The sequence below is a fragment of the Gymnoscopelus braueri genome (genome assembly GCF_963280865.1).
Source record: "Gymnoscopelus braueri genome assembly, chromosome: 16".
Lineage (NCBI taxonomy): Eukaryota > Metazoa > Chordata > Actinopteri > Myctophiformes > Myctophidae > Gymnoscopelus > Gymnoscopelus braueri.
In genome coordinates this window covers 26,713,721-26,740,970 of record NC_137616.1, presented here as the reverse complement: position 1 = coordinate 26,740,970, position 27,250 = coordinate 26,713,721, and the positions used below count along the sequence as shown (strand labels likewise).

The following is a 27,250-nucleotide window of genomic DNA, read 5'->3' as shown; positions in this document are numbered from 1 at the left end:
TTCCATCTAATGAACCTTTAGCAGTTAAATATGGTACTGTACCTAGAGGTTTCACATCAAATGAAAACCCTGAAGAATCAGTTGGTTCTATGTAGGCGCTGTGAGGTTTAACACAGTAGTACATAATGTACTTAGTGGAGCCACTGGAACATGGCTCCAGGAAAAAAATATTATGGTTCACTATACAGTAGCACCTACAAAGGTTCCATATATATAACAACTTTCCATTACTACTTATTTTTCCCAATTAGAATTTCAATGCCACATCTCACACATTTTATGATGCTAACAAAGTCTGAGTCAGTTCTAGAGCTCTATCTACTGAAATATATTTACACTGTTCATTCCCTGAACACCATTTCCTGCAATTACTGTACATCACCACCCAGGGTGGAATGGATGCTGGAGGCAGGACATTATTAATTTGACCTTCTACCGCAGTACATTAGCCATGCAGTCATTGTCTGCCTGCTCTGATCACAAGGACTGTCCTTATTTACAGTCAGTGCTTTAAAGGCAGTGATTCTTTATTATTATTATTCTATTTAGGTTAGTCTGTGTGTTTTAGTTTGAGTTTATCTCATATCTTTACTAATATATCTCCTCCACTTCATTTCTCTTTGAGAACAGTGCAGAAACAACTACTGTTTGTTGACATTCTAACCAGGTTGCATGACTAATTTGCATATTTAATGTTTGAAGTTTGGAGGATTCCTTTGGTATCCCTGTATTTAACACTACAACACTATGAACTGTGGGTAATTCCCTTAGGCAAAGTTTGCATCGATGCTGACATATGGAAAGGGTGCATAAAGGGCTCTGCCAGAGCCCTCACTGACTTAATGATTTCAAATGGGACAGCCCTCACAGACTTCACGTGAACATGAGTCTAAGTCAGTGAGTCTGTAAGGGGGGACATTGGAACTGACAATCTGACGCCTCGCCACTAGTACGAAATAGTACACAATGTCTCCTAAGTGGGCGTAGTTGCCTCACCTTACTGTTTTACTCAAATCCAATGCAAATGAAGAAAAAAAGAAAGTCCACGACAGAGATCCAGAACCTCCAGCTGGTTCTCAGGATATACTAGGACTTGACCTAGTCTTGTTGGTTCAGTGTCTTGCTTTGTACATGTTTCTTGCAGTTTATAGCTCCAGGTGAATTGTTGCAATGCTTTTGTCTTCATTGTAAGAGGGGGTTATAACCACATATTTACACGTAGTCACTTTGGCCAACCCCATTTTGACTGAATATAGAGGGGGTGTGGAGTTCACTATTGCCAAAAAGATCTCCAATCACAATAAGCACCCTTGACATATAGTAGCCATTGATCACTGTTTACAATGTCGATGCATAATGATCAAGACATGGAGTATGAGCGTGGAGCGTAGTGTGCTGTCTGGCTGCAGTGCTTGCAGGGCCCATGTGGTGACTGCGTGTCTTCAGTCCCAGGGCAGAGACGGGAGGCCTAATTGCCAAACATGGATTACTGCAAAGCCCACAGCAGATAAGAGACAGGTCTGTGTGTGTTTCTCTGAAAAAATGAAATAAGTAAATAAAAAAAACTAGATAGATAGACATACAATACATTATATATATATATATATATATATATATATATATATATATATATATATATATATATATATATATATATATATATATATATATATATATGTATGTATGTACATGTATGTACATGTATATGCATGTGTGTTTGACAGAGAGAGAGAGAGAGAGTGACAGAGATGAAAATAAATAAATAAAATAATGGTATGTTATACGGAAGAAAAGAAGACATGTGCAATCACGAAGATCTTGCACTTGAAAGTTTGCTGAAGCTTGTTAGCCAGTACTTTGTATGGCATTTGTGAGATGAGTACAGTGCCTGTGTGTGTGTGTGTGTGTGTGTGTGTGTGTGCACGTACAGTATGCGCACACGTGTGATATGAAGTGGTAAGGGCACCGCATCAATTACAGTGTCTGTACCAGCAGGATCCTGACACTGGTGCTTCTTCATCCTCTACCACACGGTGGGGGGGCTCTCCCTGCTAGCGAGCTTCCTCTAAAACTGCAATCGCTTTGTCTTCATAAAGGGACGATCGATACACATATGCTCATCTCCCTCCTTTGTACACTCAATATCTACTGTGCCAAGCAAACTGTGGCTGTTGCTGTGCGACTGTTGCTGTGTGTGCGTGTGTGTGTGTGTGTGTGTGTGTGTGTGTGTGTGTGTGTGTGTGTTGCACCAAAGCCCATTTCACACAAAGAAAAACTGCTATAATTGTGACATAGCGGTAGAAGTTTTCTGCATGTCTAGCACACTGTCCAGATATTAGAGGTACAGACTAAATGGTCTGCTAGCCTTACAGATTGCACATGCAGATTCTGCAGCCTAAGCTCAACTGCCAAAACAAATGTGCACACTGCTTTGATGCCACAAACAGGCACCTTATGTTACTTGGCACAAGCGTAGATTAGAAAAGCACGTTTTCTGCTGGCTAGGAAGGATATTGGACTCAGATGAGCTTTTGTTAACATTTTCCACTACAACACTGCAGTCTCGCAAGCTCATCAGTTTTGTGCAGTGCATTACTGTCCACCGACACACAGCTTCACACAAGCTATTCAATGTTTGATCCGAATATCTCACTGACACATATAGGTCCATGAATGTGCAATTTCTTTTGCACATGTAATTACTGTGGAGAGCAAGCATGAATGAATCTCTTACCTCCAATTTCTTCATCTTTCTCTCCATAGTGACCCGGTCCAAGGGTTCAGAACTGTCAATCACCATCGTGAAATTCTTCTGAGCCGAGCTGAGCCAATCAGAAAAGGACGTGCAGAGGTTCTCAGCCTCCTCAATGCTCCTTAGTTCCTCAAGCAGCTGTTTGATGGTCTCCTGAGAGATGATTGGATGAATGTGTGAGAGATAGATAGGAAGACAGTAGGGATGATGTACAATCGGTAATCTCACGCTACAATTTAACCGTTAATTTAAAAATCCCCAGTTTAATTTAATACAGTTTTTCTCAATTGCTTTGGCTAATTTCTAGTTGACCTTATTCCCTTGGGCCCTGCATTTAGTTGACCAGATTCCCAAGGGCTACACTAAATATTGTCACTGTAAATAGACTGTGACGAGTTGTGACCATGTAGGACGGTTCAGGTGGTTACAGCTTCACAATTCTCAAAGCTGTGCATTTGTCAAGAGCTTACATGGCCAGAACAACTACATAGATTCACCCAAAACATTTAATTCAAGTTATTATGTCAGTAAATTAGCCAGCTGTCACCAAAATGAAAGGTTTCTTTGACATCATGTAAACATGGCGGTCAAAATGTTTAGATGCATTGTCAGTATAGGGCAAGTTGGTGTTCCATCTTAAATCTAGATTCAGTCTTGCATTATGTTTTTCATTTACACTGGATGCTTACTGTAGCAGGATGTAATTTCTTTCCTAATGCTAAACTGAATACTCTTCAGATGGTGACTTCAACAGCACATTGTTTCAACATACACTAGTACAGCCAATGGGCACTCCCCTTTTCATGTATTAAGTTATTTTTTGACAGTTAGTGTACAGTGGAGACAGACAGGAAACAGGGAAAGAGAGTATGCATCAAATGGTCCGCCCAGCGGCCCATGTGGTATGTGCCCTAAACACTCGGCTATCGAATGTTTCATGTACATTCCTACAGTATTCACATCTTCACATTCACTGATGTTGCAATACAGACGCTCTATAAATATATTTGACAACGCCCATACTCGTGAACAGCACCCGTCGGCTAACTACACAGAATGTGTGATTGGTTGATAATTAGAACAATTTGAAAAATGTGTTCAGACTCTTTCTGACAAGCAGTTTACCAATTCAGACCGGCACCGGTCTAGTATAAATCAAAGCAACATAATCAGTTTGATCAGCAATATTTGGTAAACTTTGGTAGTTGTGCGAAGTGTTGACAATTTGTAGTTGGAATTTGGTTGAAATAAAATAAATATAATATATATTTATAATATTTATTAGTATATGGTAGAAATGTTTTTAGAAAATGTATGCATTGTATACATTTGTAGCCCACTTTTAAATCCACTCCCGTAGGCCTAATTAAGAAGTTACAGTATTGTAAAATATTATGACAGGAAAAGTCACTTAATCCACGTGTTTCTTCAAGTGTTTCATCAGCACAAAGTGTTTATTGAATTTTATTTATTCATACTGTATGTGAACAGCAACAGAACATTCACGTATACTGTAGAAGCCAACATGAGACAGCGGGGACTGATAAATGACAGACTCCCCTGTACTACATGGAAGCTCTCTAATATTTAAAAAAATCACACCCAGTGTGAAGTGGGCGGTGTGGTCACAGTGGTCATCACAGTGATGGAAGTTCACTTAAAGAAAAGTAATATTGTGGACCAACCATTGTACACCCCTAACTTAAAAGAAAACATAAATGTGTTGTGAGTTGCCCGGGGGCCACATGCGGCCCCCGGGCCGCCAGTTGCCCATGTATGCTCTACACCAAAGAGATTTGGTGTACAGGGGAAAAAGCAGAGCCAACTCAGTTCCATTTGACTAAGTATATATAGTGTTTAAGTGGTTAAAAACATAGTCATGAAGTTGATTGTAGGCCTACCAGTTAAGTCATATCTTCATACTTTGTCATCACTGCATTTAGGTTTAATAACCTAAATGCACTCAACCTTTTAATTATGGTTCTGTACCCATAAAGAGATTAATATCCTGAATCAAAGATGTGACTGGGAAATGGGACTTGATAATCAGCAGTGCCCGGTTTAAGGGGAATTTAGCTCGACGTTTTTCTTAACTTTTCTATGATATGATATCCTAGGACGAGTGGTACAGTAGAAACATGAATAATTCCATAACGAGTCAACCGCCCAAATATGGATTACTGATGTCATAGTACTGACAAAATTCAGATCATAGATTTAGCTGAAATAGACATTCAGGTTGAGTAACGTCATTAGATATTCCATATAATGATGTCATCACGCAATGATATCACAACATCATTATGACATCAGATGTAATTGTCCTTTTAAATGTCATTATTGTAGTTTATAACACAAAACCATTCAGCCGCTTATGGAAATAAATTGTCCTGCTTTCTAACAGCCTTTCTGTAAATTAGTTGCACTGATTCACAGTGGTTCTGGTGTGTGAAATGTTTCACTGGACGATACATCAGAAAGGAAATGATAATGACACCACAGCTGCTGTGGTAGTCGGACACAAGGTGTACTCATTTGAAGGAAACCATCAGAAGAAGAACAGTGGTCAGATGGAAGTCCACATCTTTAACACTGTCTCTACGCTGGAGGAAGTTGCCCCCATGGACAAATGGAGGAGGAGAAGGTCCCCCTGATGTTCCCTCGAGGCGCTGGGGCCACACAGCTGTACTTATAGCAGATTGCATCTACATCTGGGGGGGATATCCTTACTGCAACCTGCTCTATGGATTTGATGTCGACTCCCACAGATGGTTCAAGCCCGAGATCTCTGGAACCGTTCCAGAGGCGAGGCACATTCACACAGCCTGTGTCTTGGAGAAGGTCATGTATTTCTATGGAGGATCCAGTACAAGAACGACTAATGAGATCATTGACATGTACAAGTTGGACACCACCACAATGGTCTGGGCTTTAATTAACACCAGAGGAACTCCACCACCTGTTTCACTATATCACTCTGCCACCATCATCGGGACAAAGATGTTTGTATTTGGGGGCTTTGGGGACCAGAGGGTCGTCTACAACATCCGAGTGTTTGACACAGAGACCAACAACTGGCTGAACACACCTCCTGCACAGCCTCACCCAGAAGGACGCTTTGGTCATTCAGCCTTTGCCTACAATGGAGAGCTGTACATATATGGTGGCAAAAACAACAACCACAAATACTTAAATGGAAATTCAGCCCAGTGACCTTCACCTGGAATAAGGTTGAACTCAAGGGAAACGGCCCTTCTCAGACGTATTATATGTGCTGTTGCATGGTGGGAGATCGTATCATACTCTTTGGAGATCGGAAACTACAAGTAGACCTCCATCTCTCTGATGGTCTGTACATCTTAGATTTAAGTCCAACACTGAAGACATTATGCAAGCTAGTAGTTATTCAGTACGGTGTGGATCAGTCAGAACTCCCTCACAACATCAGGTGGGAACTGGCAGCCATGACTAAAAACCACTAGAAAGGTTCACATGCTCATTGGAGCGCACATCTCTGCCAGGAAGTGTGACCAGTCTGGAGTTTGACTCTGTAATAGAGTGTCTTTATGTGAAAGAACAGCTACTGATTAGGAACATTACTAAAAAAAAAAGAAAAAGAAAAAGGACATGTGCATAGTCCTATTTATAGGGCTATGCACATGTGTCATGTGTTCACTAGCCAATCACAGTCCTGAATAGTCCTGAATTGGCCACGTGTACAATGGTGGCCAATCACGGTGCAGGGTTAGGGGGGGTACAATGGTGGCCAATCACAGCGCAGGGTTGGGGGGGTACAATAGGTGGGGGGGTACAATGGTGGCCAATCACAGTGCAGCGAATGTCGATGTCCAAACCTCACATATAGGGGCGGTTCCACCGCCCAAAAATATGTTGTAAATGTGACTGCATGGCCTATTTCTTGCCTAAAATGTTAGCAGACTTGATTTTTTTCCAGACAAGCAGTCCATTTCCTCAAAACTAGGTAAACAACGCCCCAAAAGCTATCTGCAAGCGATAGGGAATCCAGGCATAGTCAACAGCAACACAGTGACTTGACGAAACGTACTGACAAAGTCACTGCTGGTGTAAAGACACAAAGCCCCTAAATACATAGCATCATATGTGGCTTATCATATGTAATATAAGCCGTATGGGGAACCACCTAGCCATTGCTGCCTTTATATTTGTGACTGTGATTAACAGATGTTCACAAGTCTGTGTCTATCTGGTCAAAAAGAGACACAGAAAACTCTTTGACTATGAAGACCTGTTATCTCTCTCATGTGGAGACGTTTGAGAATTAGCCTGCACCCCAGCGTTTTAAGTCAGCCAATAGGGACCACAGAGACAGAAAGGAGCTCTCTGATCAGCCATCAAAACAGAAAAATAACCTTTCTCCACAGCACTTTCATCCACCAAATGTCAATACCTTCACTACAGGGTGGAGAGGGGTGTTGCGTTTTTGACGCATTATCCACTTGACTGATTCACAGTCAGTAGTGCTATGAGTGGGGAGGGGGGTGAGGGTTTATGTGGGTTTTGACACATCATTCACTCCACCGGCGAATCCCATGGTGAGAAGCTCCAATTAGCTGATAGTGCTGAGTGCACACCTTTCCTGACGAGGAAGAGGTAGCAGCTTTCTGCAGTACCTCTCGGCCCATATGGCCCCCACTTTACACAGAATAATTACATGCATCCATGGCACGAGGAAAAGAAGACGGAAGTTGTGTATTGTGTGTGCGCGCGTGCGCATGTGTGCATGCATGCGTGTGTGTTTGTAAGCATATGCATGCATGTTCATTTTAAGATGTGCTCAAAAAGTGTGTGTGTGTGTGTGTAAGAAAGAGGTGTCAAGTACTGTAAGTAAGCGTGCGAGGAAGCAACACACACACACACACACACACACACACACACACACACACACACACACACACACACACACACACACACACACACACACACACACACACACACACACACACACACACACACACACACACACACACACACCCTGAGGTGTTGCTGAAAGTGTAAAAAAATCAATGCTGTGCCAGCCTTTCCACTCTTGGTGCTGGGTGTGAGATTGCCTTCTGTAGCGTTTAATTACAGTCGAAGGCCCAAACCAGAGGAGTCCCATTGATTTTCCTTTAGTCGCCCTCCAGAGAAGCTGGTGAATAGAGAGACTACTGTATATTTGAATATACAGTACAACAGACTCTGCAGGCAGTACTCTCAAAGCTGCGTCAATGGGGTGTTACAGAAACAAAGCCCAGACTTTCACTGGAACAAATTACATGGCTTTAGTGCAAGGGCACAGCAAAATCCAGAGTGTTAATTTAATTCTGAAAGTGTAAAAATGGACCTGATTTTGATAGGACTTTTCTGATCAACAGAAAGTGTGGCCCACCTGTGTGTTGAGCAGCAGGGCATGGTAGCGGGTGGTGAGCTGGGTTGCTGTAGCGCTCACACGGCTGCTGATGTGGGACTCTTCCAGCACCATCTGTGCCAGGGAGGAGAGACCATCTACCTCTCCTTGGCGTGCCAGCACTGCATCCTGCCATCCCTGGTCACAAGGACACGGATGACAAATGTTTGCACGGTAACAGAAAGTACTACATTTATAAACATTTATAGACTGTCACAAAGTGCTTTTTCCCAGCAAAGAAAAGAAAGATACAAATACAGGTGAATTACAGAAAATAAAAGCAAGTAGCTTGTGTGTGTGTGTGTGTGTGTGTGTGCGCGTGTGTGCGTGTGCGTGTGCGTGTGCGTGTGCGTGTGCGTGTGCGTGTGCGTGTGCGTGTGTATGTGTATGTGTATGCACATGCGTGAAAGCATGTGCTCTTGGGTGCACTCACACAAGAGATAATGGATATGAGAGACAAAAGACAAGACCAGGGCATTTGATAGGATGAATGACAGACTGAAAGGAAGGAAATAAAGAGTCATTTTCCCATAAGTCACGAGTTAAGCAACGGTCAGTGTGTGATTCCCTGACATGAGCAGGAAGCTTGTTCCACAGGGAGTGCTCACAGAGGAGAAATAAACCATTGATACACTGTGTTACTAGACCCGTGGTAAATACAGTGGTAACTTCATAGTCAACTAGAAAAAGTGCTCCTCGAGCACAGGTCTGGTGCACTCCTGAAAACGAGGCCAATCTTAGCCAATCAGGATGGAATTTGAAAAATCTGAAAGACATGTTTCGTTTAACGACTATAGAGATACCGCGTACCGATTTGCGTGATGTTTGGACAAAATCTGTAGTAGTACTGTCAAAGGCAAAAAATATACTGGCAAAAATCGGCCTCCTGCTGGCGCTATAACAGGCCCATGGGGAAAAAATGGGGCAGAGGTTCTGCTCTGGCATCCAGGGAGTGTGTGTGCACAGTATCGCTGCCATCATGCCAGCGGTGCCGGAGATTAGCTGTCCACAGACGGAACCACACACACACACACGGACGGACGGACAGACAGACGGACGGACAGACGGACGGATGGACGGACAGGGTGCAAAACATAGTCTCGGCCATGCCTTCTGGTGGAGACAGTAAGCGTTTACAAGGAGCACGCTAAGAGTGACTGAGATCATGCGGCTATGTTTGTCTGCAATGTCTGGTTTACATGACACACAGCTGCAGAGTATTGATCATGTGATGTTTTTGAGAGTTGAGATGGAGAGCTGGAGTAATCAATGCTAGGAACTAAATTACCAAAACACTGATCAGTTTGTCATGGTTAAGTGTTTGTTATTTATGGTTCCCTTGTTAAAAATGGGCCAGTAAAGTCCATTGAGACTGTCACTGTGAATGAATGAATGAATGAATGAATGAAATTTTTATTTTCGTGTCATGCCACCATTTTGGCCCATCCCATATGGGATTATATGACACATTACACAAAAAGAAAACAAGACATTAACAGTCCATTAACAGTCCTTCCTGTTCATATTACGTCCTTACTTATATGAACAAAATAAGAACAAAAAAAGACAATGCCATTTTACATATAAATGGCCCTCCTCCTCATTGACCAGGCCTTGTCAAGAAATGAAGCAAATGAAACAAGAAATGACAAAGTCATAATGTACCCGCTTGCGGCAGGCTTTTTTTTTGCCCCAATCTGCAGCACAAAATGTAAAAGTTGTCATTAAAATAAAATCTCAGCCATTCCAATGCAACAAAAATAACTCCACAGAGGTTCATTGGTTGGCTACCAATATAAAGTGTGTGTGTGTGTGTGTGTGTGTGTGTGTGTGTGTGTGTGTGTGTGTGTGTGTGTGGTGTGTACAATATCAATGATAGTGAAAATAATTGATCTACAATCTCACAGATCTGCTATTTTCACCAGCTGATATAGTTACTTCATAATGTAGCCTACCCTTACCCAAGTCAAAACTACAGTGTTTCACTTAGAAATGTATGAACAACAAAAATGAAGACACACACACACACACACCCAGGAGGACTGGTTGATAGTGTTGTATGCATTGTTCCTGGACAAAAGACCGGTGGTGACCAGTTAGTATTCATTTATGTATGAAAGAAATAAACTATTATCACAATAAACTAAGTGAGTCCATTGAATACAGGTAGCCTAAGGGCAGTCATGTTAAAAACATCAACAGTGGTGGAAAAAGTACTGTAATGTTTTACTTAAGTAAAAGTATCAATACTGCAATGTAACCCTAACCCTTTATAAAAGTGAAGCTCACAACTTGTCTTTTGATTTCACTGTTTGAAACAGGGCTTGAGTTGTAATGCATAACTGCAAGTTTGCCCTTTTCACTACTGGCTTACATGAAAGAAAAACCCAAATGGGTCCATTTGGTTTCATTAATGTCTTTTGTAAATAAAGTATTCAATAAAACGTCATAATAAAAAATAGCAGATCTACAAGCTCACAAGGCGGCGATGCGTTGTGAGCTGGTAGATCTATAAAATATATATGAAATTCAGCTGATTTTAGCGTCATACCTTACATGAAAAATGTTGCTACAGTAACCTTGGTTATAGTGTTTATTCATTCATTTTTAAACAGGGCAGTCATGTTAAAAACATCAACAGTGGTGGGAAAAGTACTCGTACTAGTGTTGCCATGTATACTAATTATAAGCGACCTCGTTTTCTGTAAAGTTGCTTGTAAATGTAGGTAGTTGCATTTTATTTGTTATTATTTTGTTGTGAGCTTGTAGATCGGCTATTTCCAAATCGTCTATTTTCAAATAGCCGATGCATATAGGTTTAAAGTGCTCATGTAGCCTAATAGTCACTTAAATCTTTGGGCTTGTTTTCATTGACCTGGCTGCTTATTTTTGTCTCAAAATCTGGCAACCGTGTCATTGTTCAGACCAACGAAGAAGAAAATGCGGAAGCGATCCGTGTAAAAGACAGTATTATGTTGAGAAAATATAAAGTCATTACAGCACCATAACATGGTTAATACATTTTATTTTGGGATGTACAATACATGAAAATTACGAGAGTAATAACGCGACTTGCGTCGATAACTAATGGGGAGCGGACATTAGCGCGCTTGGAGGAATCCATAGTCCCATAGCTTGGGAGGACGAGGCCGCCCGTTCAGAGTATGGGAAAGTATCCCATTGGCTTAAACGACAGCCAATGACGCAAATATGTCGAATGCAAATGAATCTGTCGAATGCAAATCCGTAATCTGTCGAATGATGAGTAGTAGGTCTGCCTCTTCTTAGACCCGCAGCTTTCAGCAAGCGGGTAAAAATGTCATGTTGAAAGAGACATTTCGGTTTCTCTGAATCCTCCAACCACACAAGTGATTGTGTGTGATTAAAGTCGATACAAATAAACTTGGCATGACTATTTCTGTGCTGTTTTTGATATTGCCTTGATGTGACTGTCAAAGACAAGGTCTGGATCTAAAATAAAACCATTATTTCCGACAGACTGGAGACACTGCAGCTAAGAGGGAGGTCTGATAAGTATGGTCGTCACTGCCTAAAATAGCAGTTCAGTTATGTCACAGGATATGAAAGCTGTACCTCATCGATCTTGTTAGTGCACAAACTACTGGGTTACATAAGAGCCTTCTATCAATCACTGGCTTGTTGTCGAAGTTTCATGGTGTTAAATATATACAGTATGTTTGAAACCAAAGTTCACAAAGGTTCATGCAAATCCGTTCAGAACTTTTGGAGATTTCCTGCTGACAGATAAATGGAATGGGGCAAAATGATCCTTGTCTGACTCCGTCGACACAATGTTGTAATGTTGATGTTAATGTTAATGTTAATGTTAATGTTAATGTTAATGTTAATGTTAATGTTAATGTTAATGTTCCCCTCTAACCTGGAGCTGTTTCAGTTGGGCTTCCTTGGTGGCTCTGTCTGACTTCCGATGACCTCTGATGTTTACTTTTCTCTCCATCTCCTCCAGCCACTGGGCCAGGCTCTGGAACCTCTGCCCCATCTGCCTCAGCCTGGCCAGACTGGAGTTCTGCTGGCTCTGCGTCTCTTCCAGACGGTCCTGGTAGGCCCCCCACTCCCGCTGTGCCGTGTCCAGTGCACGGTCCTCGATTTGGGGTGCACCCCAGGGGATGACCCGGTCCCTGCTGGTCAACACAGAGGACAGCAGGGCCTGGCCCTTTGAACAGCGGTCCTGCTGGAGCTGTGAAGGGAAAGGGCAGGGGAGACAGGTGTGATTAAAATGTTAGAGTCCAGTTGTGTAAGAAGGTCAAGTGTACAACAGAGTCTGATAAGATAGATACACCAGGTGCTCAAAAGACTAAGAACACTTGCTCAAGTCATCAGTTAATGAAATGTATGTACTACATACATGAAGATGATGAATTGGAACAGCTGAAACAGGCATCATGCTAATTACAGTACAACTGCATATTACGAGAGTATACCTTATATTTTGTGAAATGAGGATAGCGAATAGCAATTCAGGGCTCTGGAACTGTGCAATATACAGTATATGTCAGTTCTATTACATTTTATTAACAGATGTGGTACAGTGTTATTACCTGTAGCTGATGCAGTGTGTTCTCAAGCGTGTCCACGTTCCCCTCCGGATGGGACAAAGAGGCCAGGGTGGCTTGCTCCTGCTCCAGCCAGTCCTCAAACACATGTAACCCCCTCTGGTATTCCTGATGGACCAACACCAGCTCCTTGGCCTTACTGACAGCAGCCTGGGAGACAAGCGCAAAACATAAACAGTGTAACACTTTAAGGATAAGGATAATTCCTTTTAACAGGTCGTTCATGAAAGTCCTTGCGGTCTTGTTTCCAATGAGAACCTGTGAGCAATTGGGGTTAAGAGTCTTGCTCAGGGACAAATTTCATATCATCGGCGCATATGCTGGGATAGCCTGGAATCGAACCTGGGGCAACCAGGGCCAGCTAGTTCCCTAGGCGGGCTCACTAACCACTCAACTATGGCCGCCCCTTTGCTGTCAGGAGGATCAGATGACACTTTGAATCTTGTTCATTCAAGAACATTTACAGTAAGTTCCCTCTCCATCTGATGTTATTTGAGACTACCAGGTATTCAAGAATATTTTTGATGCAATGAAGTCTGAGGACAGAGGATAGGTTATTGCTAGAGAGTCAATATTATATATATTTTCTAAACATCTGCATTATTTACAAACACAAGGAAACAAATCTGTATTTCAAATTCATGATTAAGAATATAACAAGAATAATATAAAGTCCTTCCTAAAATTAAACAAAAGCTAAAATAAATTCCAGATCAAAGTTCTACATTCTGTTGTGAACAAGATACCTTGGCCTTGTCTTTGAGGTTACTGTATCTGAGCTGCAGCTGTTGCACCTCCTGCTGGGTCGTGTAGTGTTCAGCCATGTTGGAACCCTTGGTGGCGATGGTCTCCAAAGGACTGCTGTGACTCAACACTTCCTCATCGAGGAGCTACAATGAAGTACAAGCACACAAACTCAAATGAACACCCACCCACACTCATGCAGGTGAATGCAGGTCCATTGAAGAGCTCCCAGGTGTGATTGCTGTAACTGAAGCGGTGCATTGTGATCCACATACTGTACCAGAAAGTGGTACAAAGGTTCACATAACAGTGGTTCCTTAACCACGTAAACCTTATACTTAGTTGACTGGACTCCCAAGGGCTCTATACCAGTGTTTCCCAAACTTTTCCAGCTGAGACCATCACCATTTCTTATTTTATTTTATATTTAATTTCAATGTTTTGAAAAATGTTTAGCATTTTTTTAAGGAAATGCAAAAAAAGGTATATTTACTCCTGACCCATAAAAATCGGTCCACGACCCAAAAATGGGTCCCGACCCATTGACCCCTGCTATACTAGGCCCCCTCCTGTTTTCACTCTAAATACCGTTGCCGAAATTAGCCGGTTTCCATAGTTTTTCCATCACACTATGTCCAATGAGTCTGTTGGATGTCAAATTGCAAGGACACCATGTGAATACAATTACGATTCTGGGTAGGTCACCAGGACCAGGTTTTGGGGTTTGGGACCATGTGTCTTACGTTACTGTACATGTACATAGCTTTTCACTTGACACTGTCATTATCAGATGATAGCACTCTGTTTCTGATGAGCTGTGTGTGGTAATGTATACCTTGGTCTTTCCCAGGTTAGCTGTCTTGTCTCTCATCTCAGAGTACTGTCTATCTGAGCTGCCCAGTGTCTCCTCTACACGGTCCATCCACAGGACGAACTGACCCACGTCTTCCTGGTAACTGGTCCACTGTGACAGCGAGCCCTCCAGCTGGCTGTTAGAACGAACACAGCAGAAATAAACATGCAATATAGACTTATGTGACACACACACACACACACACACACACACACACACACACACACACACACACACACACACACACACACACACACACACACACACACACACACACACAAATATATGTGCATGCATGCCAATGCAAAACAAACACACCAGCACAAGCACATTCTCTAAATTGTATTGACAATTCTTGCTGGAATCCATCATGGAAAACCTGTCCAATTCATCAGTTGATTGACTGATTGACTGACTGACTGACTGATTGATTGATTGACTGACTGATTGATTGGCGGTCATGACCTTTTACACTGAATGGAGGCAGAGAGGAGGGAGTCCCATGAGTCCTTGAGGTCTTGGATCTGTTTGCGGACCACCGGGACGCCCTCAGCTGAGGTGTTCCTCTGGACGGCTTCGCCTCGCGTCAGCAGCATTTTTAACTGGATCTCCCTCTCCTGCCGGGCTGCCAGCAGAGCCTGCAGACAGAGGGAAGAGTACACAGTAGGAGGAATACACAGTACAGAGTGTTAATTTGATTCGGAAATAGTACAAATGCGACCTAAAGGAACCATACCCAGTAAGTGTCCATTAAGTTAACACTATGGATTTTACTGTGTATGGTTACAATATAAGAACACACTGACAGGATGCTATGTCTGTACAATTCAGCTTGAAGAATAAACACAATATTGTAGAGATGCTTTTCAAAATGTTGAACATGTTCATTTATTGCACTGCTTTTGAAATTCCCAGTACTTTAAAAAACATAATTCTTATTCTCTACACCCTTAATAGATGCCTTCTCATTGTTCCCTACCCACCTCCAGCTGTATCATCCGGTCCTCCAAGACACTCTTGTCCGCGGTGGGTGAGAGGCAGGTATTGAGGACGCTCTGGGCTTCACACACCCAGTCCTGGAGCTCCTTGAGCCCCTGGGAGAAGAGGCGATGCTCCCCGACAATTCGCTCAATTCTGGAGGCCTTGTCCTTGAGAGAGCAGAACACTGTGTCATAAATACAGCCTCTTACTCTTATGTTCCTTCAACAGCTCTCCCGCTGGAGAAACAGCTTCACACAAGAGCTGGGGAAGTGTGGATAATTTCCCTTTCACGTCTGAAATATACATCTAACATGCCCACAGTGTGTTTTATTTTAATTCTCTTGGGAGCTCCCCAGTCTCCCACTGTAACGTGGAAAACAATGTATGTATTTTTAAATTTTCATGACAGCGTTAACATCAGAACTCAATGTAGATTAAGGAGAGGTCTAGCTACAGGCAACAACTCCAAAGGTTTCTATTCCTGTTTGAATCATTTCCTTTCCTGTCTCTGCGTCTGGCAGGGGAAGCAGACCTAAAAATAGCACTCGGTGAGGTGGCTGACAACATAGAATAAATCCCATTCATCATTGTTGGTACAATCTCATTGTCCTCCGGTGAGGGACACGGTGCTTGCTTGCACGGTCAGTGTAATGTGTTCTGTACCGCCTCACAAAATTAATCAAAACGAGTGCAATGATCAACCCGGGGGTGCTGAGAAAGGTCACTCTCGATTCCTAGGTAACATTAGCGACACATTTAATCTCTGGCATTTCAGACGCACTTCAGAAGATAGCAATAATCACCACCGGCCTTGGCCTTTTCCCCAGGCTAATGAAGGCAGTGAACCCACGGCTCATGACAAATCATCACGCTCGGGTGCACTGGTCCTGTGAGACGTTCCCTAACGATCGTACCCACTCCAAGCCTATTAGGACGTGGCATGTGTATTGCTATGAATTACAGAAATTGGGAAATTATGTATGTACTGTATGTATGCATGACACAGCGAAAAATACAGTGAAAGTCACAGTAGAGGATACAGGCTCAATAGTAGTATGGTAATGCATCAAAGCGAGGCAAGGGGCGGGGGGGGGGGCGCAACAGAGGGGTAATAGATGGGTGCCATGGGGAGTACAAGAGCTGGGTACGAATATTACCTTGGTCAAGTTGCTGAGGGCTAGGTACTGCGCTGACAGCTGGGACACGCGGTGAACAAAGCCCTTGCCGGCCGCCTGTCCCTCCCAGAGGCGGTGAGCCCTCTCCCGCAGCCGGCTCAGCTCTTCCTCACGACTCGCCATCTCCTCCAGAACACACTGGGCCCAGAATGTAGGTGAAGTAGGAGGAAGAGGAGGAGAGAAGCAGGAAAAGAACAGGATGCAGGGTGGGAGAGTTGGAGATAAAAGGGTGGATGGGGGTTTGGAGATAAAGTTGATAGTGGATGAAAGGAAACCCACCCAAAAAGACGATTGGGTGTGTTAAGGAGGATCATGAGGAAAGTACGAAAGGACAGAGAATGAGGCGGTTTGCATGCATGGAGGGCAGATTGGTGGTGGTAGAGACGAGGGAGAGCAGGTCAGAGATGACATGTCACAAGGACAGACACAACAAGAAGAGCACAATGAAATATGAGAATAAACACAGGGAGGAAGAGAACATCTTAAAAACACAGCATCAGCTATATTTTTTCATTTTATTTTTACAGGAATACGATGAGACAGTTGACAGCACAGGGCAGGTAGAGAACAACATAACGCAAAGGAGGGGTTGTGGGGTGAATGAATGTGGAGGGGTAAAGAGGATCTTGGTAGCACAGGTTCAACCAGCTGAAGCCTGTATTGTACAGTGTTGTGCGATACAGTAGGTGCTTTGGGGAGGAAATGTAATTGCTTGCAGGGCCAGACAAAAGGCAATGACGAAGAGCAGGAAACAAAGTAAATACAAAAATAGCAACACCGATAAGAGTAGTGCTGTTGAGAGATGGGTGTGATATATTTTTTCTCCCCTTTTGTCAGTTTTATCTTTTTCTTTTAATGCTGCCTGCTTTTCCCTCCATCTTATATCTCTGCCAGACATGGTGGAGGCTGTTATCACATCCTGAAAGAAGGCTTTTTAGCGGCACTGCGCTTCAGCTCTGACAGAAGCGGAATTAATTAGATTTCTGGACTTTTGTGACTATTGTGTCAAGGCGCACGCAGGCGCAGCTGTATTTTGATCCAGCGGTGCTCAACAAATGTAATTAGGTCCTTCCCTTCCTCTGTTGCAAACTGATTTCAGATTGTAGCCTACTCGAGGGATGTGTATCTTATGATGAGCTACAACTGCTTTGTCTACTTGTACTGTAGATGTTTTCACGCAACCTTCAATATAAGCCATTTACAACTGTAATATTTTCATGGAAAGGCAGCACCGCGCTGTGACGTGTTGTGAGCTTGCAGACGCAACTGAGGAGTTTGTTTCCATCGTCATTTTTATTTAATTTACTGGATAAATGAAGAATCAAGTGCTTGAAATGCCAACTCAAGTGTTGAACGTTCAGATCGAATGCATTTAGATTGCAATCCATGTGTACGGATTGTGAACCCACAGCACCTAATCCAAACAATGTGCTTCCCTGCCAAAATAACAATATCACGTGCGCTGCTGTCACTGTGCCAGATACGCAAGAGATAAGACCAGCTCCAAGCTATATCCAAATACAATAGGGTCTTGGTTTGGCCGGGATTGGCGAGAACAGTCACGTGCATGCAATAAGGCGCGTGTGTGGACGTGTTTTTGTGGGTTCACCACCTGTAGCTCATCATGCTGGCCAAGACCTGGCCGGTTGAGTGTCTAAAACGGAAGTAACGGGATTTGGCGGAAGTAGGCTTTTCTCTTCGCAGATGAGTAAGGCTGGGAACGAGGCTAGTAGCTCGTGCATTAATAACACTCCAAGGTGCTATACTATAATATCAGGTCATTAAAGGGACAGAGAATCATTCATAACTGTTAAGAAAGTGGAACAGCTTAGAGGTCACTGTACCTTTAGTTTGCTGAGCTCCTGTTTCTTGGCAGGGAGGTCATGGAGCCGAGCACTGCTCTCCTGAACTTTGACCTCGGTGCTGTTCAACCAGTCCTGGAGTGGCTCAGCACTGGCCTCAAAGTCTGTCATCTGAGACTCCAAGTTCTGGAAAACAAAACGTTTTAAATAGGGTAAATATGTACCTCCATCACATTATGTACTGATACTATAGAGAAAAAAACAATCATAATCATACAGTAATAACATTCGACGTATTACTTATTGTCTGGGCACAGATCTGCACCTGTATTGATATACTGATGCAATGTCCTGATTTTTATCCCAAAATGATTAACAAATCATTCTATTGACATGTTTTCCCGCTGGCCTAGCGGTCCAGGCGCATACCACATATGCTGGTAATCCAGCTTGACAGCGTGTCGCGGGTTCGACTCCCATCCCGACGACCTTTGCTGTGTGTCACCCCCCCATCTCTCTCCCCATTTCCTGTTAGCCCACTATCCTATCAATAAATAAAATCAAAAATACCGAAAAAAAAGACAGATAGACAAACGGACACACCAGTGCTTGCCTGCACGCATGCACGTGCACACACACACACACACACACACACACACACACACACACACAGAGCTCACCTTGAGTGCATTCTCTCTCATCTGCAGGTTAGTCATCAGGCTCTTCCAGTCTTCTCGTGCGTTGGCCACCTTGGCCTTGAGACCCTCCACTCTGTCTTTGGCCACCACAGCCATCAGCAGCTCTCCGCTGGCCCCTACCGTGCTCAGCCTGGCCTGTCCATGCTCCCTGTCACCCAGGAACTCCTGTGGTGGGACACACAAACCAAAGGACATTGAACTTTTTTGACCAAACAGCACAAGTGAGTAATATGAATGTATTAGGACAGTGATTCTCAGCCTTTTGAATTTCAAGGACCGCAATATAATGCATTAGGCCACAGGCCCCCATTTGACCCTTTTTCCCCCTCTTTTTTTCTCTGGGACCCCAATCTAAACAGTAACATTTGCCTACTTATCCACATGAACCCTAGCGTCCTGGGTATCTCATATGAGACGAAAATGTTATACTCTTACTGTACTATTTACACGATTATCTTACTAACTTGATGCTGCACTTTAACAATTATGAATGGAATTTGTATTTATTCCTATATCAGTGGTTCTCAAAGTTTTTAATTTCAAGGACCCCCATAACTCTGAGAGTTACAGACCTGTAAGGGTCCATTTGTAACCCCCCTAGGAACCCTGAGGGTCCCTGGACCTCACTTTGAGAACCACTGTCCTAGATTATTATTTTTATTACACACTGGTATCGGATCAGTACTCGATATCGACCGATACGCAAGTTATGGGTATCTGAATCAGTATCAGGAAGGAAAAAATGGTATTGGTACATCTGCTATTTGATGTACAGTACAACAAAATATATCGGGTTAAATTATTAATTAATTCGGCGCAGGGTGAAAACCACGCAGCCATGCCAATTTGATTATGTGCCCCCCCAAATCTCACTGTACTGTACACTGTCAAACAATGTAATTAGGCAGAGTCATGGCTAATTCCATCTGTACATGCATGAGGGATGCGGGGGGTTGGAGGGTCTGACCCAGGGAAGCAATCACAGATGAGAAAAGTCACTGAGCCTGAAATACGTGGCCTTGACGTTGCCCCCCCCTTCCCTGTCACCGCCCCCCCACCCCAACACACACACACACCAAAAAGTCCCTCCCTCAGAACTGAGCCGATGACAGTAGCACAGCGGGCACCACTCCACCATCTGTGCAGTCAACACATCACTTTTACACACTTGAGCTCTGGTCTACCGCTCTCTCTCCCTCTCTCTCACACACACACACACACGCACACGCACACACGCACACACACACACGCACACGCGCACACGCGCACACACACACACACACACACACACACACACACACACGCACACACACACACACACACACCCCCACACACACACACACACACACACGAGCGCTGCCATCTTCATGGTCTGCGTCTGTCTGTCTCTTTCTTTCTTTCTGAGAGTCTACTTTTTATTCTTCTCATTCCTCGTGTCCTCTATAGCACTTTCCTTCATTCTTTCATTATTTGCTCCAAACCAACTACTTTTCTCCCTGCTGCCATTGTAACGGTATAACACCAATTAAGCGTGACACAATGCATGTCTACCCCCCGTGCCGCTGCCCTCCTGGAGGTCAGCCATGTGGAAACATTGTTCCACATTCCCCACCATGTCAATAATAAATAAAACATGACCGCTTCCATATTCCTCTCTCCACTCCACCGTCATCGCCTCTACAACAGATGCTTTCATCCACAAAGCTAGTCAAGAAAACTCCTGGAGAAGAAATCAGCACACAAAGAAAGTCCAGCAAAGTGTTTCCTTTTTTGGATCTAAAATAACAAACAAAAAACACCCCAAAATAAATGTAATGCAGCATCATTCTTCAGATTTTCGGATTAATTCATGGTTCTTTTCGCAAATTCTGAACTCAATCACAAGCTCTGAATGAATGGATACTCAATGGACTCAAATACACTTGATTGCATCTAATCAGCCCCTTCATGTGAGTGCAGGAGCTCAGCCTGAAACCTGTGCGATAACAATCTGTGGTGGTTTGTTATATTGAACCTGTGGACAGGTGTCAGAGGTAATTAGCTGGTGTGGGAACGCGGGGATGTCTAGCTTAGCGGACATGTCCCTGACTCCTATAGAAGGGGCCCTGGGGTTCTCTAAAGAGACTGTCACACTGCTATGCCTGCCATAATGCACAAAGAGGGGAGGAAAGAGAAACAGAAGGAGATACACACACAGAGAAACAGAGAGAGACGAGAAGGGAAACAACTGAATGAAGAGGGTGAAAGGTGGCAGAGAGACGGAATGAAAAAAACATACGTATGTATGTATGTATGTATACATACACACACACACACATACACACATACATACATACATACACACATACATACATACATACATACATACATACATACATACATACATACATACATACATACATACATACATACATACATACATACATACATACATACATACATACATACATACATACATACATACATACATACATACATACATACATACATACATACATACATACATACATACATACATACATACATACATACATACATACATACATACATACATACATACATACATACATACATACAGTACATACACACACACACACACAAACTGGAGAGAGAGATACAGGGAGAGAGACAGACAGATACAGAGAGAGATTAGAAAGACAATGCTGAAGGGAGACCCTGCTGTGGGGATTTCATTTCCCCCAACGGCGGTGTGCCTGCCTGGCTCCAGCTCATCGAGGCTACGGCAGGCCCAGCCACTCCAACAAGCCCACCAGAGGATACTCCACAGTGGGCATGTCAATACAGACACCCCTCGTGAGCAACATCCCTCTGAAACCAATTGGTCCTTCAACCTCATCATCATTTCCAATTTTAGCAATGTCTCTCCCGTGCTTTTGCTCATAAATTACCATTGTAACGAACGCACAAACTACAAGAGGTTCACTCAGATCTGTGACTGCGTTGAAAGGGATAACACCTTTTACCCTTGAGCAAGGCACAAGACTGCTAAGTGTTACAATTTAGGCATTTAGCAGACGCTTATCGAGAGTGACTTACAAGTGCAAGATCAGAGTAAATGACATGAACTCAAGTGCTTCTACTGTAAGTGCTCCCAAGAGTATGAGATTGCAAAAGGCTGGAAGGAAATATATCTCTCACCTGGATCCTCTGCAGAGCGGTGGAGGCCTCTGCAACGCTCTGCGGTACGTCGAAGCACTTGGCGGTGCTGATCTTTGCATTGACCAGCCACTGCTGGAAGTCCCTCAGAGCGGCACGGAACCTCTGCTCCAACAGACGCTCTTTGTTCTGACATTCCCTGGATGCCCGCAGACTCAGACTGGAGGAGGACAGGAGAGTCACCTGAGTCATTTGAGCTAATTGTTTAAGCTTGCACAGTTTCCTTGCCATTTCTTGGATCAGATTTGTGTGACCTCCTGACGCATTGCCAGTTTCCTACTCATTCTCCTGTCTTTGTATACAAGTTACTATGTGCCCAGTTTGTAAACAAAGCTCCACAAATCCCAATGTGGCGTTCAGTGGCAAAGTCGTACTTTACACGAAAGATTGTGATGGCATCATCCCTGCGTTGACAAATTGGCTGCTGTGTGGGCATTTTTACAAGTGTGGTGACATTCTACAGTATGTCGCTTTGGCCGAATGGTATAGTGATCTTATAGATACTGCACCAACAGCTAAAGTGGTTCAAAAGACCAATGTTGGTGAGATTCACTGAAGAATAGTACACAAATTTATACTAGTAGTATTTACTTTCACTAAATCAGGAATTTCCTGGTTGTGCAGACATGTTCATGCAGTGTTCATTTATGGGCTGACAACAGAATTGATATGTTAAACCTGTAACAAGAGGTGGTTCTGTTTCATGATGTCATGCACTTGTGATTAGTCTAGTCTTTTGAGGGGACATACTGTACATAGAGTTCATGCATACTGTATACATACAGACAAACTCCGATATAGACGGCTTGTAAAAATGAGATTCAGTAACAAATACTGTGTACACATTGTACTGACAGTATGAAGGAGGTGAAGGAGATCTGTAGGGCTTTGGAGGAGAGGAGAGATAAATGGGGCAGGTGGAGAAAGTGGGTGAGCGGGTGAAGTGGAAGGAATGAGAGTTGCGGTGCAGAGGGAGATTGGGGGATGGGGGTTACGGTGATGAAGGGGGTTGAGAGAGAACATATGTGGGCTGGGCGAGAGTTCACAGGGGTGAAAGGTTGAGGCAATGCGGTTTGACAGGTTGATGCCCGGAGGAGAGGAGAGGGTATGATGGAGGGAACATGGCGGGATACCCGGGACAAGGACAGGTGAAAGGGCCATTTCAAAGGTTGAACAATTTTGACATTTTGAACATTCTTGATTCATTGAGGGAATTGTTGCTACTGCATGACATTAATCATTCTTCAGCCTATTTTAGCCGTATTTCATTAATCGTTGCAGGATGGTGTTGTGTGGAAATTGTGGCAAGCTCACAACGGGTCTTATTGTGACATGTGCTCTGCTATTTTAGCTATTTTGGAAAATTGTGGAACAAATTCTCACCTATAATGACATGTCCAAAATAGGAACACTTAGGGAAAGTGGTTAAGCAACACATTATTTTCTTTCTTTTTTTTTGACAAAGAGGGGAAATTTGAACATTATTAAATATGATGATGAGATTTCTCATTAGCCTCATTATATTGCTAGATGCAAATAATGGAAAGTGCAATGCAGCAATTATTAATGGTCTCCAGGCTATTTACTGTAGAGGTCACATGTCAAGGTCACAAGTCAAATCCACACCTGGTATAAGTCATACAATTTTATTCCAGCACTACTGTAGCACACACAACTATAGAATAGACTTTAACTTAAACATTTGTTGTGAACAGAATATAAACTACAAATTGTGTATCTAAAAACTAATACTTAGGTTCCATATTAATGATGGGTAGAGTGTGTGTTTGCTGGAGCAGGAAAGGTGATGAAAAGGAAACAAGGTGAGCAGCTGTTTCAGCAAGAGGTGCTGTCCAAAGGGAGGCATGAGAAACTGACAACAAGGCAAAAACACACGCACACACGTGCACACACACACACGCGCGCGCACACACACAGATCCACAAAGACACCCTTGAGTATTAATGATGTGAGGGGGGCATGAAAGGGTAACACAGTGGGGATGGAGATGGGTGTGCGAGAAGCAGTTTTTCTGCTGTGACAAACAAAAACGGGCATGAGCTAAAGAGGAGAGGAGAGAGGGAATACTGCCCTTTAGCCTCTATCTCTCTCCTCTACCTCATTTTCTTTTTGTATCCACTGTCTCTCTCTCTCTCTCTCTCTCTCTCTCTCTCTCTCTCTCTCTCTTGCTGCTTCCCTCCCTCCCTCCCTCCCTCCCTCCTTCCACAGTGTCTAATGCAGGACAGGTGCAAAGAGTACACACAAGCCAAGTAAAAAAAAGAAAGGTCTATAAAACCAGTAGTCTGGGAGGGGGTCTGTCTGCCTTTGCCAATCTGCAACCAAAGCCAACCAATTACCAGCCAGTGCATCACTAAAGATTTTACGCTGCTCAACTTTTCTGCCAATAAACTTTAGTCACAGGGCTTTAGTCGCAGCCCTCGCCTATTTCAGTCTGTTCTGTTTTGGACGAAACACAAAACATTTAGTTCCATATTCTTGTATGTACATGGATCTATGCAAGTAATTCATGCTTGAGCAAATACAATTTTGCATGCATGCAAACATAAATGTCTCTATTCTTTTTGGAAAAGGAAAGTAACACAAACACCATGCACTAATGCTAAATGCACAAATGGGCTCACATGTGGACTTGATGTCAGGCAATTAGCCATTGCTAAACAAACTCAAGCACACAACGTATCCACGGGAAAATCTCTCCAAGTGTCTTTTTTGCCTCGTTTTCCTCTAAGGCACACTCAGCCTGGCATAAAATGAAACCGCGGGAACGACAGCAAACCACCAACGAAGACAGCGAACCAGCGGAGGAGAGGAAAGCAGGATGAATGTCGCTTAGCAACTGGTGGCTGTATGTCGCTCTCCATCCCGTCTCTCTGCCACCTTTCACCCTCTCTTGGGTTACAAATATCACTTTCACAACTCTTTCCAGAGGCAGTGAGTGGTGCATGCCGTGCGCACGCACTCCCAGACACACATGTATTGTAAACTTAGAAACTCCCGCCTACATTCCGCCCCCACATGTTTATTATGCATACCAAGTCTGTTCAGAGTGTGGCTGCTGTACCCTTCAAGTGCTGTTGGTGGGTTCTTGATCTATTGTGTAATCTACAGGTCAAATGAGTACGTGTGTTCGCTGTGTGCACCCCGAGGAACTGATGCATATCTCTTTTGTTCCACAGCACACTGTTAAATCCTCAGTGTTAATTTAACTCCAAGAGTGTACAAATGGAACCATAATGGTCCATTTCGTTCCATTTGCACGTCACACTCTCTGAGTTAAATTAACACGGAGGATTTTACTGTGCACCTACACCCACCCACACACAGAGACACAGTAAAACGGTACGTGTTGCATGTTTTTCCCCTCACCTGTTGTGCTGTTTGATAAGAGCGGTGACCCTGTCAGACTGGGCACCCAGATCTCTGGAGTAGCGCACCAGGTCATTCAGCTGCCCCTTCAACTTCTCCGCCATCGGTTCAGCACCCTGCAACCCCTCCAGAATATCCTGAGCAAGAGGAAAAAACACACAACCAGGTCAGCGTGAGTGTGTGTGTGTATGTGTGGGGAGAGAGAGAGAGAGAGAGAGAGACAGCCCACCCCTGGATCTTCATGACACCCTTCAGTAACGACACACACATTCCTATTCACACTCTGGCTCGGTCCTTTTCACTCTTCTCACGCATGCACGCGCGCAGACACACAAACACACACACACACACACACACATACTCACAGAGCACCGTACAGCTGGTACAATAGCATTGCTGTTCTTTCGGGTGAGCGCGGCAGGAAAGAGCCTCGGATAACGGTCCGCTGTTTCTCTCCAGCATGCCTCACATTCTGCACTCAAACACTCATGAAATCCCCTCCCATAAAATATGTACAGGCTCCCTCTCTCTCTCTGTCTGTGTATGTCTCTCTCTCTCTCTCTCTCTCTCTCTTTCTGACGTACCTCTAATAAACATTCCCCTCCTCCCCCTGCCCTCTGTCTATCTCTGTCTCTCTCTCTGACTCTCTAATTCTCTCTCTCTCTCTCTCACCGAGTAGTGCACTCTACTTACACTAGTTGTTCCTCATGTCCTCTCCTCCTCCTTCTCCTCTCTCTCTCCTGTTTGTCTGTCCCTCCCCTCTCCTCTCTCTTCTCCTCCCCTTCTTGCCTGCTCTCTCTCTCTCTCCCCCTCACTTTCCCTGTGATTCTGAACTCGCTGCTCTCTCCTCCCCTAAACCCTCCCTCATTCTCTTCATATCCCTCACTTTCTGTTTCCCTCTTGTTTCCCTACATGTCTTCCTCACGTTCTCTCTCCCTCTAACACTCTCTCTCTTTCTCTCTCTCTCATGCTCTCCCCTTCTCTCTCACGCTCTCTCTTTCTATCTCTCCCTCTCCCTCCCTCTCTCTCCCAATGGAATTCAGCTGTCAGCTTTGCAGTTGCGGGAGGGTTCCAACGCGCGCGACGCACATGCAGGCGCACGCACGCACGCACGCACGCACGCACGCACGCAACGCACGCACGCACGCACACACACACACACACACACACACACACACACACACACACACACACACACACACACACACACACACACACACACACACACACACACACACACACACACACACACACACACACACACACACACACACACACACACGCACACACACACGCACACACACACGCACACGCACACGCACACACACGCAATGCAAACAAGGCTGGACACAGGAAACAGAGCTGGAGGAGGGGGAGAAAGTAAAAGGGGGGTGGAAACGGACTTCTCCTCTGTTCCTTGACAGAACTCCTAATTAAGGAAAACAGGAGAGAGAGAAAAAGGGGGGGAGATGGAGAGAGTCAGACAGAGAGAGAGAGAGAGAGAGAGAGAGAGAGAGAGAGAGAGAGAGAGAGAGAGAGAGAGAGAGAGAGAGAGAGAGAGAGAGTCAGAGAGTCAGAGGACAGTGACAGTGAGAGACAAACAGAGAGAGACAGAGAGACAAAGAGAGACGCAGAGAGAGAGAGGCAAGGCCAGATCC

The 27,250-nt window shown here is 43.9% G+C and overlaps 1 protein-coding gene across 1 annotated transcript in view; it reads right to left on the bottom strand.

Moving 5' to 3' along the window:
* The window catches only part of syne1a (spectrin repeat containing, nuclear envelope 1a), a gene marked incomplete at its 5' end in the record, with an annotated part of 171,551 nt that overhangs the window by 85,683 nt on the left and 58,618 nt on the right, over positions 1 to 27,250 (bottom strand). The window contains 13 exon segments of the mRNA XM_080452284.1: positions 2,735 to 2,905; positions 8,163 to 8,318; positions 12,082 to 12,399; positions 12,761 to 12,925; positions 13,522 to 13,665; positions 14,355 to 14,508; positions 14,838 to 15,010; positions 15,356 to 15,520; positions 16,511 to 16,666; positions 18,373 to 18,516; positions 19,011 to 19,193; positions 22,188 to 22,365; positions 25,593 to 25,729. Of these exon segments, the coding sequence (XP_080308410.1) occupies positions 2,735 to 2,905; positions 8,163 to 8,318; positions 12,082 to 12,399; positions 12,761 to 12,925; positions 13,522 to 13,665; positions 14,355 to 14,508; positions 14,838 to 15,010; positions 15,356 to 15,520; positions 16,511 to 16,666; positions 18,373 to 18,516; positions 19,011 to 19,193; positions 22,188 to 22,365; positions 25,593 to 25,729 (2,244 nt within the window).